Raw genomic sequence first — 13807 nt, 5'->3', positions numbered from 1 at the left:
CATGGAAAAAGCAAGAGAGTTTCAGAAAAACATCTATTTCTGCTTTATTGACTATGCCAAAGCCTTTGACTGTGTGGATCACGATAAACTGTGGAAAATTCTGAAAGAGATGGGAATACCAGAGCACCTGACCTGCCTCTTGAGAAATCTGTATGCAGGCCAGGAAGCAACAGTTAGAACTGGACATGGAACAACAGACTGGTTCCAAATAGGAAAAGCAATACATCAAGGCTGTATATTGTCACCCTGCTTATTTAACTTCTATGCAGAGTACATCATGAGAAACGCTGGACTGGAAGAAGCACAAGCTGGAATCAAGATTGCTGGGAGAAATATCAATAACCTCAGATATGCAGATGACACCACCCTTATGGCAGAAAGTGAAGAGGAGCTAAAAAGCCTCTTGATGAAAGTGAAAGAGGAGACTGAAAAAGTTGGCTTAAAGCTCAACATTCAGAAAACGAAGATCATGGCATCTGGTCCCATCACTTCATGGGAAATAGATGGGGAAACAGTGGAAACAGGTCAGACTTTATTTTGGGGGGCTCCAAGATCACTGCAGATGGTGACTGCAGCCTTGAAATTAAAAGACACTTACTCCTTGGAAGAAAAGTTATGACCAACCTAGATAGTATATTCAAAAGCAGAGACATGACTTTGCCGACTAAGGTCCGTCTAGTCAAGGCTATGGTTTTTCCAGTAGTCATGTATGGATGTGAGAGTTGGACTGTGAAGAAGGCTGAGCTCAGAAGAATTGATGCTTTTGAAGTGTGGTGTTGGAGAAGACTCTTGAGAGTCCCTTGGACTGCAAGGAGATCCAACCAGTCCATTCTGAAGGGATCAGCCCTGGGATTTCTTTGGAAGGAATGATGCTGAAGCTGAAACTCCAGTACTTTGGCCACCTCATGCGAAGAGTTGACTCATTGGAAAAGACTCTGATGCTGGGAGAGATTGGGAGCAGGAGGAGAAGGGGACGACAGAGGATGAGATGGCTAGATGGCATCACTGACTCGATGGACGTGAGTCTGAGTGAACTCTGGGAGTTGGTGATGGACAGGGAGGCCTAGCGTGCTGCGATTCATGGGGTCACAAAGAGTCGGACACGACTGAGCAACTGAACTGAACGGAAGTAAAAGGCTTCCCTGATGGCTCAGTTGGTAAAGAATCTGCCTGCAGTGAAGGAGACCTGGGTTTGATCCCTGGGTTGGGAAGACTCCCTGGAGAAGGGAAAGGCTACCCACTCCAGTATTCTGGCCTAGAGAATTCCATAAGTAAAAGAGATCCTTTTTGGTGAGCATTTTTATCAACACTTAGTAAAATCTGAGGGAAAGTTCATTTACTACCTAGATTGTTAGCAAAATAAATCTCAATTTCAATTCTCTCTATTAAAGAAAAACACAATTAAGTACGTTAACTTAGATCTATGAAGCAATGTCCTGGGAATTTTAAATGCTTTGCCTAATTTTATTAAAAAGAAAATCAACGAGGAAGGTGTTATCAACATTCACATTTTATAGATGAGGAAAGTGAGGCACTGAGGCATAAATGAAGGTAATAGTAAGTGAAAGAGATGAGTTTTGGGCCTATTTACCAATAAAGGTAAACATTGTGGGAAAGGGCATCTATCTAGATTGTTGGGCAAAAAAAAGTTGACTTCAATTCTATTAAAATAAATTAAGTATGTTACTTAGTTCTACTAAGCAAAGTCCTTAGTGATTTACATTCTGTGCTTCATTTAATTTAACAGAAAATCTATGAGAAAGCTGTTTTCAAGATTCCCATATTATATATGAGGAAACTGAGGTACAGAGTCATTAATGATGTCACTAGATACTGAGATGCTTTTTGGTGAGTGTTTATCTATACTTAGTAAACTTTGTGGGAACGGGCCTTCTCTATCTAGATTGTTGGGGAAAAATACTTGATTTCAATTCTATATTTAAAAAGATAAAATTAACTATGTTATTAGATCTACTAAGCAATATCATGTGGGTTCTACATACACTGCCTTAATTAGTTGAAAAAAATCTACCAGGAAAGTGTTATCAATATTCCCATTTTATAAATTAGGAAACTGAGGCACAGAGGCATTAATGATGTTACCAAAGTGAATGAGATGCTTTTTGAGAGCATATGCATTGAAACTTTGCAAACTTTGTGGGAAAGGGCATTGACTATCTAGATTTTAATTCTCTTTTTAAAAAAAATAAGTATGTTACTTAGATCTATTAAGCAATATCCTGGGTGTTTACATGCTCTATTTTATTTAATTAAAAAGAAAATATACGAGGAATGAGTTATCAAGATTCTCATTTTACAGATGAGGAAGCTGAGACATAGAGGCATTAGTGAAGTTACTAATAAGTGAAAGAGAAGATTTTTCATGATAGTATTCATCTACACTTAGTAAAGATTGTGGGAAAAGGCACTGTCTATCTAGATTGATGGGAGAAAAACTAGATTTCATTTCTGTTAAAAAAAAAAAAACTTAAATACGCTACTTAACTCTACTAAGCAATGTCCTGGGTATTTTACATCTCTGCTTCATTTAACTGAAAAAAAATCTACAAGTAAGGTGTTATCAACATTCCCATTTTATAGAGGAGGAAACTGAGGCTAGGGGCATTAATGAAGTTGCTAGTAAGTGAAAGAGAAACTTTTTAGGAGCATATATATCTACACTTAGTAAAATTCATGGGAATGGGCATTGACTATCTATACTGTGAGCAAAATTAATCTCTATTTCAATTCTCTCTATTAAAAAGAAACAAAATTAAATATGTTAGTTAGATCTACTAGGCAATGTCCTGGGTGTTTTACATTCCCATTTTATAGATGAGGCAGAGAGGTATTAGGCAGAGAGGTACTAATGAAGTTACTAGTAAGTGAAAGAAATACTTTTTGGTGAGTGTCTTTATCCATACTTAGTACAATTTGTGGGAAAGGGCATTGTCTATATAGATTTCTGGGGAAAGAAAACTCGATTTCAATTCTATATATTAAAAAAAGTTATGGTTACTTAGATGTACTAAGCATTGTCCTGGGTGTTTTACATGCTCTACTGCATTTGATTAAACAAAAATCTATGAGGAATGTGTTATCAACATTCCCATTTTATAGATGAGTAAACAGAGGCTAGAGGCATTAATGAAGTTACTAGTAAGTGAAAGAGATGCTTTTTGGTGAGCATATTCATGTTTACTTAGTAACCTTTTGGGAAAAGATATTTCCCTTTCCTACTTAGGTTGATGGGGGAAAAACATCTCGATATCAATTCTATCTGTTAAAGAACAAAAAAGAAAAGTTAACTATGTCACTTAGATCTACTAAGCAATGTCCTGGGTGTTTTACATGCTCTGCTTCATTTAAATAAAAAAAAATCTTTGAGGAAGGTGTTATCAACATTCCCAATTTATAGATGAGGAAACTGAGGCACAGAGGTATTAATGAAGTTACTGGAATGTGAAGAGATGCTTTTTTAAATAGCATATTTATCTAAAATTAGTAAACTTTGTGGGAAAGGGCATAGTCTATCTAGATTTTTTGGAAAAAATAAACTCAATTTCAATTATCTCTATTTAAAAAAATAACATAATTAAGTATGTTACTTCGATCTACTAAGCAATGTCCTGGGTGTTTTACATACTCTGCTTCATTTATCTGTGAGGAAAATGTTATCAACATTCCCATTTTATAGATGAGGAAACTGAGGCACAGTGGCATTAATGAATTACTAGTAAATGAAAGAGATGCTTTTTGGTGAGCATATTTATCTATGCTCGGTAAACTATTAGGGTAAGGGCATTGTCTATGTATATATATACATATATATATTTTTTAGTAGTAACTGGTTTACTTGTAACTTTGCAAACATAATCAATTAGGGAGCAAACTTAAAATATATTCTGTAGATATATTTCTTTTTTATTTTATTTTTTTTACATAAAAACTCTTTCATCTTTAATTTTTGCTGTTTATGGTTTTTTTTAATTATTATTTTTACTTTATTTTGCTTTACAATATACTTGATTTCAATTCTATTAAAAAAAAACAAAATTAAGTATGCAACTTAGATCTATTAAGCAATGTAATGGGTATTTTACTTGCTCTGCTTCATTTAATTAAAAATAAAATCTATGAGGAAGGTGTTATTAACATTCCTATTTTATAGATGAGGAAACTGAGGCCAGAGGCATTAATGAAGTTCTAGTAAGTGAAAGAGATGCATTTTGGTGAGAATATTTATGTATACTTGTAAACATTGTGGGAAAGGCATTGTCTACCTAGATTGTTGGGGGAAAAAACTGTAATTTCATTCTCCCTGTTTAAAAAAGATAAAATTAAGTATCTTACTTAGATCTACTAAGAAATGTCCTGGGTTTTTTACATGTTCTGCTTCTTTAATTAAAAAGAAATTCTACAAGGAAGTTGTTATCAACATTCCCATTTATTAGATGAGGAAACTGAGGCAAAGAGGCATTAATGACATTAATAATAAGTTTACGAGATTCTCTTTGGTGAGCATATTTATCTATACTTAGTAAACTTTGTGGGAAAGGGCATTGTCCAACTAGCTTGTTGGGGCAACAAAACTTGATTTCAATTCTATTTTAAGAAAAAAAATATTATGTATGTTATTTAGATCTATTAAGCAATGTCTTGGGTGTTTTACATGCTCTGTTTCATTTAATTTAAAAAGAAAATCTATGAGGAAGTTGTTATCAACATTCCATTTTACAAATGAGGAAATTGAGGCATAGAGGCATTAATGAAGTTACTAGTAACTGAAAGAGATCCTTTTTGGTGAGCGTATTTATCTATACCTCATAAAACTTGTGGCAAAGGGCATTGTCTAGCTAGATAATTAGGGAAAAAACTCCATTTCAATTCTATTAAAAAACAACAACAACAACTAAGTTTCTGAATTTTCCAAAATAAAAATTTGTCTTACTGTGTTTTTTCCCTATATTTTAAAGTATTTGTACTTTTTTTTTTTTTTGTCATGCAGGCAAAATAAGCACACTCATTCTATAGCTTTCAGCATGTTATTCCTCCACCATAATCGTAGCCCTAGAAAGGTGGGTAATTTGGACTAGCATAAAGGAGGCAGAAGAAACCCCTGAACTCACTGTTACTCAATTTTTGTGCAGAGAGCAAGTGAAGGCACCTTGCCCTCTTGAATAGTTCCATTCTTAAACTTTTGATCACAGAATTGGGTTCAATATTCTATCTCTCCTAATTCTGTATTAATAACCATTCTAGTCAACTTTCTACATGTGGGCTATATAGTATGTCATGGCAAAGAGATTTATGGACTTAACTTATTTCATCCGTAGAGTTTGGATACTACCTGCATCCTGTGAAGGTGGGAGGAATTACTACTAATTTCATGGCAAAAGAAAGCAACATCGATATCATTAACTGATCATATTTAGTATGAGAGCCAGAAATCTCTACTCTCCAACTCTTTCAATGCAACAGCCTGTTTGACCCCAAGCACAATGTATTCTTGTGAGTTTCTATTGCCTCTTATATACAAACTGCTGACTGTGGAGAAACTTGATCAAAACATCAAATATTACCAGAGAAGCCAAGTCTGTGCCCTTCACAACCATTGATGAAGTACCTTAACCTCGCCTCCTCTTGATGCCTTGCATATGGTCATCTGTCTTCCTGACTACGACTTCATAAGGCTTATTTGTAAATTCAAGCAAATGTGCTTCTGACTGGCACTGATACATCACTGATGCCAAAATATCAGAGAGGATGAAGCATAAGGACCTTTTTTTGGATTCAGATGGAAAATACTACAGATTTATGGGTAAGTGATGACAATAGTCATCCCATAATATCTTCATATAATCAGTATGTTCCCATGCTTCCCTTCACTGAATTTTATGACCTCAAAACTTACTCAAAGAAATTATTTTTTTGCTGACCCAAAAGGTATAGTGGGGAGACGTGGGGATGTGGCTGGTTGCCTGAACCCAGCTCTGACTTTTCACTTGCTGGATTTCCACTGCTTTTCAATGACCACTTACAGAGCTGTAATTCACAGACTGACTATTGATGTCCCATTGATATTAATGTGATTTCCCCTAGTGGATTGGGGGCAGCACAGCCTACAGGCATTAGTATCTAAAGGTTATGTATAATGGATAATAGAGGAAAATGAAATAGCAGAAAGGAATCTGCACGGCAAACAGAAGCAGTAAATATTTTCAGTGAAAGATATTAGTTGGGTTACACAGCAACTGCAGGGGGATTGAAAAAAAAAAAAAAGCCCGATAACTCTTACAGACTCAGCAAGAGTTGAGAGTGAAATGGTTTCCTATTTTGAAATATAATACTTTTTTATTTCAACCACAGAAAGCCATTTAAAAATCATCTTGTGTGTTACAGTTGTTATGTGATAGCTTTCACCTGAATGCCTATTTATGAATTCCTACTCTACCCTCATGAGGTAGTCCATGATACAGCACAGATGGAGTAAGTGGAGGAAGAGATTTTAACCAATTTATCCAAAGTCACATAATGTTCAGCTCATGACAGAAATCAGAACAAAGCTAGTGTTTGCCATTAATATCTCCTCATCTTGAAACCACTCAACCTACTGTGCTGTGCTTAGTCACTCAGTCATGTCTGACTCTTTGTAACCCAATGCATGGACTGTAGCCTGCTAGGCTCCTCTGTCCATGGGGATTCTCCAGGCAAGAATACTGGAATGGGTTGCCATGCCCTCCTCCAGGGGATCTTTCCAACCCAGGGAATCAAACCCAGGTCTCCTACATTGCAGGTGGATTCTTTACCATCTGAGCCACCAGAGAAGCCCTCAACCTACTGTACTAGCATTTAACCTGGCATTTCTGTCTTTTCAAAGTCTCATGGTAAATCATTTCAATAGACACTCTCACCAATCCACACATCTTAGTTGAAGTAACCATTGCAATGGATGGCCTGGTAAATCTAACTTAACTTGTGATTTAATAAGAAAAAAACAAGGTGGGTTTACTTAGTAGTGAAAGTGAAAGTTGCTCAGTTCAGTTCAGTTCAGTCTCTCAGTCGTGTCCAACTCTTTGCGACACCATGAACCGGAGCACACCAGGCCTCCCTGTCCATCACCAACTCCCAGAGTTTACTCAAACTCATGTCCGTCGAGTCAGTGATGCCATCCAACCATCTCATCCTCTGTTGTCCCCTTCTCCTCCCACGCTCAATCTTTCCCAGCATCAGGGTCTTTTCCAATGAGTCAACTCTTTGCATGAGGTGGCCAAAGTACTGGAGTTTCAGCTTCAGCATCAGTCCATCCAATGAACAACCAGGACTCATCTCCTTCAGGATGGACTGGTTGGATCTCCTTGCAGTCCAAGGGACTCTCAAGATCTTCTCCAACAACACAGTTCTTTGGCGCTCAACTTTCTTTATAGCTCAACTCTCACATCTGTACATGACCACAGGGAAAACCATAGCCTTGACTAGACAGACCTTTGTTGAAAAGTAATGTCTCTGCTGTTTAATATGCTGTCTAGGTTGGTCATAGCTTTCCTTCCAAGGAGTGTCTTTTAATTTCCTGGCTGCAATCACCATCCACAGTGATTTTGGAGCCCAGAAAAATAAAGTCAGCCACTGTTCCCACTGTTTCCCCATCTATTTGCCATGAAGTGATGGGACCAGATGCCATGATCTTCGTTTTCTGAATGTTGAGCTTTAAGCCAACTTTTTCACTTTTCTCTTTCACTTTCATCAAGAGTTTCTTTAGTTCTTCTTCCCTTTCTGCCATAAGGGTGGTGTCATCTGCATATCTGAGGTTATTGATATTTCTCTCAACAATCTTGATTCCAGCTTGTGTTTCCTCCAGCCCAGTGTTTCTCATGATGTACTGTGCCTATAAATTAAATAAGCAGGGTGACAATATACAGCTTTGATGTACTCCTTTTCCTATTTGGAACCAGTCTGTTGTTCCATGTCCAGTTCTAACTGTTGCTTCCTGACCTGTATACAGGTTTCTCAAGAGGCAGGTCAGGTGGTCTGGTATGCCCATCTCTTTCAGAATTTTCCACAGTTTATCATGATCCACACAGTCAAAGGCTTTGGCATAGTCAATAAAGCAGAAATAGATGTTTTTCTGGAACTCTCTTGCTTTTTCCATGATCCAGCAGATGTTGGCAATTTGATCTCTGGTTCCTCTGCCTTTTCTAAAATCAGCTTGAACATCTGGAAGTTCATGGTTCATGTATTGCTGAAGCCTGGCTTGGAGAATTTTAAGCATCACTTTACTAGGGTGTGAGATGAGTGCAATTGTGTGGTAGTTTGAGCATTTGTTGACATTGCCTTTCTTTGAGATTGGAATGAAAACTGACCTTTTCCAGTCCTGTGGCCACTGCTGAGGTTTCCAAATTTGCTGGCATATTGAGTGCAGCACTTTCACAGCATCATTTTTCTGGATTTGAAATAGCTCAACTGGAATTCCATCACCTCCACTAGCTTTGTTCATAGTGATGCTTTCTAAGGCCCATTTGACTTCACATTCCAGGATGTCTGGCTCTAGATTAGTGATCATATCATCATGATTATCTGGGTCGTGAAGATCTTTTTTGTACAGTTCTTCCGTGTATTCTTACCACCTCTTCTTAATATCTTCTGTTTCTGTTAGGTCCATACCATTTCCGTCCTTTATTGAGCCCATCTTTGCATGAAATGTTGCTTGGTATCTCTAATTTTCCTGCAGAGATCTCTAGTCTTTCCCATTGTATTGTCTTCCTCTATTTCTTTGTATTGATCACTGAGGAAGGCTTTCTTATCTCTCCTTGCTATTCTTTGGAATTCTGCATTCAAATGGGTATATCTTCCCTTTTCTCCTTTGTTTTCGCTTCCCTTCTTTTCACAGCTATTTGTAATGCCTCCTCAGAAAGCCATTTTGCTTTTTTGCATTTCTTTTTTTGGGGGGGATGGTCTTGATTCCTATCTCCTGTACAATGTCACGAACCTCCATCCATAGTTCATCAGGCACTCTGTCTATCAGATCTAGTCCCTGAAATCTATTTCTCACTTCCACTGTATAAAGGATTTGATTTAGGTCATACCTGAATGGTTTTCTCTACTGTCTTCAATTCAGTCTGAATTTGGCAATAAGAAGTTCATGATCTGAGCCACAGTCAGCTCACAGTCTTGTTTTTGTCAATTATAGAGCTTCTCCATCTTTGGCTGCAAAGAATATAATCAATCTCTTTTCGGTGTCGACCATCTGGTGATGTCCATGAGTAGAGTTTTCTCCTGTGTTGTTGGAAGAGGGTGTTTGCTATGACCAGTGCATTCTCTTGGCAGAACTCTTATTAGCCTTTGCCCTGCTTAATTCTGTACTCCAAGGCCAAATTTGCCTGTTACTCCAGGGGTTTCTTTACTTCCTACTTTAGCATTCCAGTCCCCTATAATGAAAAGGACATCTTGGGTGTTAGTTCACTTGTGTCCAACTCTTTGTGACCCCATGGACTATAGCCTGCCAAACTCCTCTGTCCATGGAATTCTCCAGGCAAGAATACTGGAGCTGATTGGCATTCCCTTCTCTAGGGGATCTTCCTGATCTAGGGATAGAACCTGGGTCTCCTGCATTGCAGGCTGATTCTTTTCTGTCTGAGCCATCAGGGAAGCCCAAGAAGTAAGTGAGCTGCAAAGTTTATTGCAGTGCTAGGAGAGCAGCAAGGCCTGGCACGCAAAAGCTTGTCCTCTGGAGTCAGTCTGCTTTGGCTTAAAGCTCAGGATATTCCTTTCTTAGTGACGTGACCTCTTAATCTCAGTGTGACCTATATGTGATATCTTACATTGTCTATGCCTCAGTTGTCTCATTTATAAAATAGATTTAATCTGATAACTATCCTTAATGACTGTTTGAGGAGGCAATGAGCTAATACAAGTAGAGTGCTAAGTGTAAATTTTTTTTTTTTTCAGTAAACTTTTATGGACAGGGTTGCTATGTGCCAGGCAGTGTTTGTGGAGCTGGGATACAGCCATGAATAAAACAGTTAACTCTGAGAAACAGTGAATGTTAACAGTGAGTAGTAAGTATAAAGATGATGCTTTTGAACTGTGGTGTTGGAAAAGACTCTTGAGAGTCCCTTGGACTGCAAGGAGATCCAGCCAGTCCCTCCTAAAGGAGATCAGTCCTGGGTGTTCATTGGAAGGAATGATGCTGAGGCTGAAACTCCAATACTTTGGCCACCTCATGCAAAGAGTTGACTCATTGGAAAAGACCCTGATGCTGGGAAAGATTGTGGGCAGGAGGAGAAGGGGACGACAAAGGATGAGATGGCTGGATAGCATCACCGACTTGATGCACATGAGTTTGAGTAAACTCTGGGAGTTGGTGATGGACAGGGAGGCCTGGTGTGCTGCGATTCATGGGGTCACAAAGAGTCAGACACTACTGAGTGACTGAACTGAACTGAACTGAATGGTAACAACAGCAATAATAATATTTAACATTTATGATATACTTATATGTCTCAGCTGGTAAAGAGTCTGCCTGCAATGCAAGAGACTTGGGTTTGATCCCTGGGTTGAAAAGATCCCCTCGAGAGGGGAAAGGCTTCCCCCTCCAATATTCTGTCCTGGAGAATTCCATGTATAGTCCATGGGGTTGCAGAGTCGGACACGACTGAGCAACTTTCACTTCACTATATGTTTTAGGCAGTCTTCCAAGTTCTTTAGATATATTCAGTTTAGTTCAGTCGCTCAGTCGTGTCCAACTCTGCGACCCCATGAATCGCAGCACGCCAGGCCTCCCTGTCCATCACCAACTCCCGGAGTTCACTCAGACTCATGTCCATCGAGTCCGTGATGCCATCCAGCCATCTCATCCTTGGTCGTCCCCTTCTCCTCCTGCCCCCAATCCCTCCCAGCATCAGAGTCTTTTCCAGTGAGTCACCTCCTCGCATGAGGTGGCCAAAGTACTGGAGTTTCAGCTTTAGCATCATTCCTTCCAAAGAAATTTAATTAGATGACAAGTGTTTTAGGACAATTTTACAGATGAGAAAATGGAGGCCTTAAAAGGGTAAATAATTTGCCAAAGATAATGTGCGTAAGAAGTGGCAGAAGTCTGAAAATCCTTGTTCATGACCATTGTACTTTATTGCCTTGTTGTCATATTAAATATATCAATATATTCCACTGTTTCCCCTATTAAAATGGCAGTCCTTGAAATAACTGAAACATTTTATTTTCACATCTGAAATGAATATATAATCTATTAAACAAGGCTCAGAGTGTATAATACAATTTTTATATAAGTGGGCATGTAAAAAATTTAAATAGAAACATAGGTTTGGACAGAGTATAAATCTATTAATAAAGAACTTGGATTTGTTTATTCCAAATGTAAAGTCTTATATCTAAAATATCATCTCTTTGTACAGTAAAAGCTAAAAGAAGATAACCTATAAGATAAAAATTGGTCTCATAATTGAACAAGGACATTTTAGAGGGCCTCTAATGTATTTAAACTTTTCAAATTACTCCTTGATTTGAATGATACCATATTAAAATCATGTTTATATTACAGTACTTTCTCATCTCAGACCTCCATTCCTTCAGCATCATTCCTCATTAAATGTTATTACAATCTAAATAAATGTTCATAGTAAGTTGTCCTAAATTGTCTGAGGTAAAGGATGTATTTTTGATCTTATAAGTTAATATTATCCACATTTAATAGAAGCATTGTTCAATATATTCAGATTGTACAATGAAAATAGAAAAGAGATAATCATGAACATCAATATAGGCTGTGATCTTATATTGCTGACATTATCAGTGACTCAACTACAAAATATATTTGCTTACTTACTATCCTTTTTTCTATGACTCATAAAAACTGGTCATGAGAACTTTCTTATTGTTCACATTTTTAATAAATCAGACTCAACAAAACTTACTTTTTTATAATTAGAAGAAACTCTAAATTTTTTTTTTATCTATCTCTCAGAACCATATTCAATATATCTTTGTGGATAATTCCCCTTCAATTAGGAAATCAGGCTAAACTTGAAAAGAAGATATGGGTGACATACTTAGAATTTTTTTTCTACCATCATATGTTAGTCTTCTAGGAATACTGCTTCCACAAAATACATATTTCTTAAGTTAGTTTACATTTTAGACCACAAAACCACTCAAACAAGGAAATTAATGTTCAGTCAAATTAAAATGTCATCCAGAAAAATCAATATGACTTGCTATTGAGAAAAGGTAACTTGGGGGCTTCCCAGGTGGCTCAGTGATAAAGAATATGCCTGCAATGCAGGAGACACGGGTTCGATCCCTAATTTGGGAAGACCCCCTGGAGAAGAAAATGGCAACCCACTCTAGTATTCTTGCTGGGGAAATCCCAGGGACAGAGGAGCCTGGTGGGCTTCAGTCCATGGAGTTGCAAAGAGTCAGACATAACTTAGTCACTGAGCATGTGAGTGCACACACACACAAACACACACACACACGAAGGGTGATTTTAATCAAGATGCCTCGAGAAGAATCATATTTTTCTTAAAAGTAGAAAGTGTGCCTCACTACTATTTTCTCCTTTATCATTGCAAACATAGTAACTACACAATTTTGCCGCCATTTACCGAGTGAAAATAAGAAGACATTTTTTTAGTCCCAGTGTAAAACTCCACATTCTTGGAAAGAAATTATGCCCTAGATTTTCCAATAGTTTCCAAATAACTACTACTTTAATGAAATTGCTACCTGAAAATTCAGTAGCAGTATTATTTTTTAACTATAATTTAAGAAGCTACTGTAGATTGGTACTTATGACTTCTAATGAGAAAACCATAACAACCTTCCAATTGAAGGGAAAATGGTTAACTACAGTAATTGCAATCAATAAGTCTGTGTTAGTAGTATAAATATTTCTTCTCAAAGAGCAGTTCTTACCCTCCTCAGCAGTATTTAAAGTTAGGAAGTACCAAAAAAACCTAATTAGAAATCTATTTGGTATTTGTAATACTAAGCCTTAGTTCAAATTTGTAGGTCAGAGAGTATAGAAAGAAATCTCTCACTCCCAACTCCAGCACAAGCAAAACCAGATTTTGATGAAGAAGAAAAGTAAAGCATGGGAAAAAGGGCTTACCAATCACATAGGCTAGTAACAAGGCCAGAGTCACTGTGATTGCAGTGGCACTCAAGGCTGTGCACTTCCAATTGCAGCACCTGTAGGGTTTGTTGAAGGTAAAGGCAGGTCTGGAAAAGGTGCTTCGAGGAAGTGGCCTGGGAGGAGGCGAGTACACAGTATTGGATGTCAGTGGGTAGTTCTGACTGGCTGCACTAAAGATGGCTGAGGAACCAGATCCGTGCTTGAATAGGAAATGCCTGCAGAAAAGAAACAAAAATTTGGGCTATCAAAACCAAAGCCACTTGCTACAGAAACATAAACCCCATTAAACAATCATGCTGCAATAAAGCAAAAGGGAACTAGGAAGAACTCAACAAAATTTTCATATACCTAACACTTAACTCCACAATGCCCATGGTGGTCTTCTTTTTGTCTTCCTATTTTAGATTTTTAAGAGGAAGAAAGAGATCTTCTGTTCCTGAATTCTTGACTAATGAGGTTCTCAATCTCTGAGCATTACCCTTCCACAGTTGGTGGCATTCACTATACTCTCCCTTTCATTGAATATAATACGCAATAACAGGAGGGGAAGTATCATCAGGCATTTTGATAATATGAATGGCCCAGGGGCCAGTATTTAGAGACTAGCTTTCACAGATACATTTCCACCTAATATTTTATTATAAAAATTGCCAAACATAT

At 37.7% G+C, this 13807-nt stretch overlaps 1 protein-coding gene across 1 annotated transcript in view; it reads right to left on the bottom strand.

Annotated features, from left to right (window-relative positions):
• The window catches only part of TENM1 (teneurin transmembrane protein 1), a 413153-nt gene that overhangs the window by 371757 nt on the left and 27589 nt on the right, over positions 1-13807 (bottom strand). Inside the window, exon 3 of the mRNA XM_040266625.1 lies at positions 13124-13362. Coding sequence (XP_040122559.1) covers positions 13124-13362 — 239 coding nt within the window. The remainder of the gene's footprint in view (positions 1-13123; positions 13363-13807) is intronic.

This window comes from Oryx dammah, unplaced genomic scaffold (genome assembly GCF_014754425.2).
Source record: "Oryx dammah isolate SB20612 unplaced genomic scaffold, SCBI_Odam_1.1 HiC_scaffold_23, whole genome shotgun sequence".
Lineage (NCBI taxonomy): Eukaryota > Metazoa > Chordata > Mammalia > Artiodactyla > Bovidae > Oryx > Oryx dammah.
This window is presented reverse-complemented; position numbering and strand designations above follow the sequence as displayed.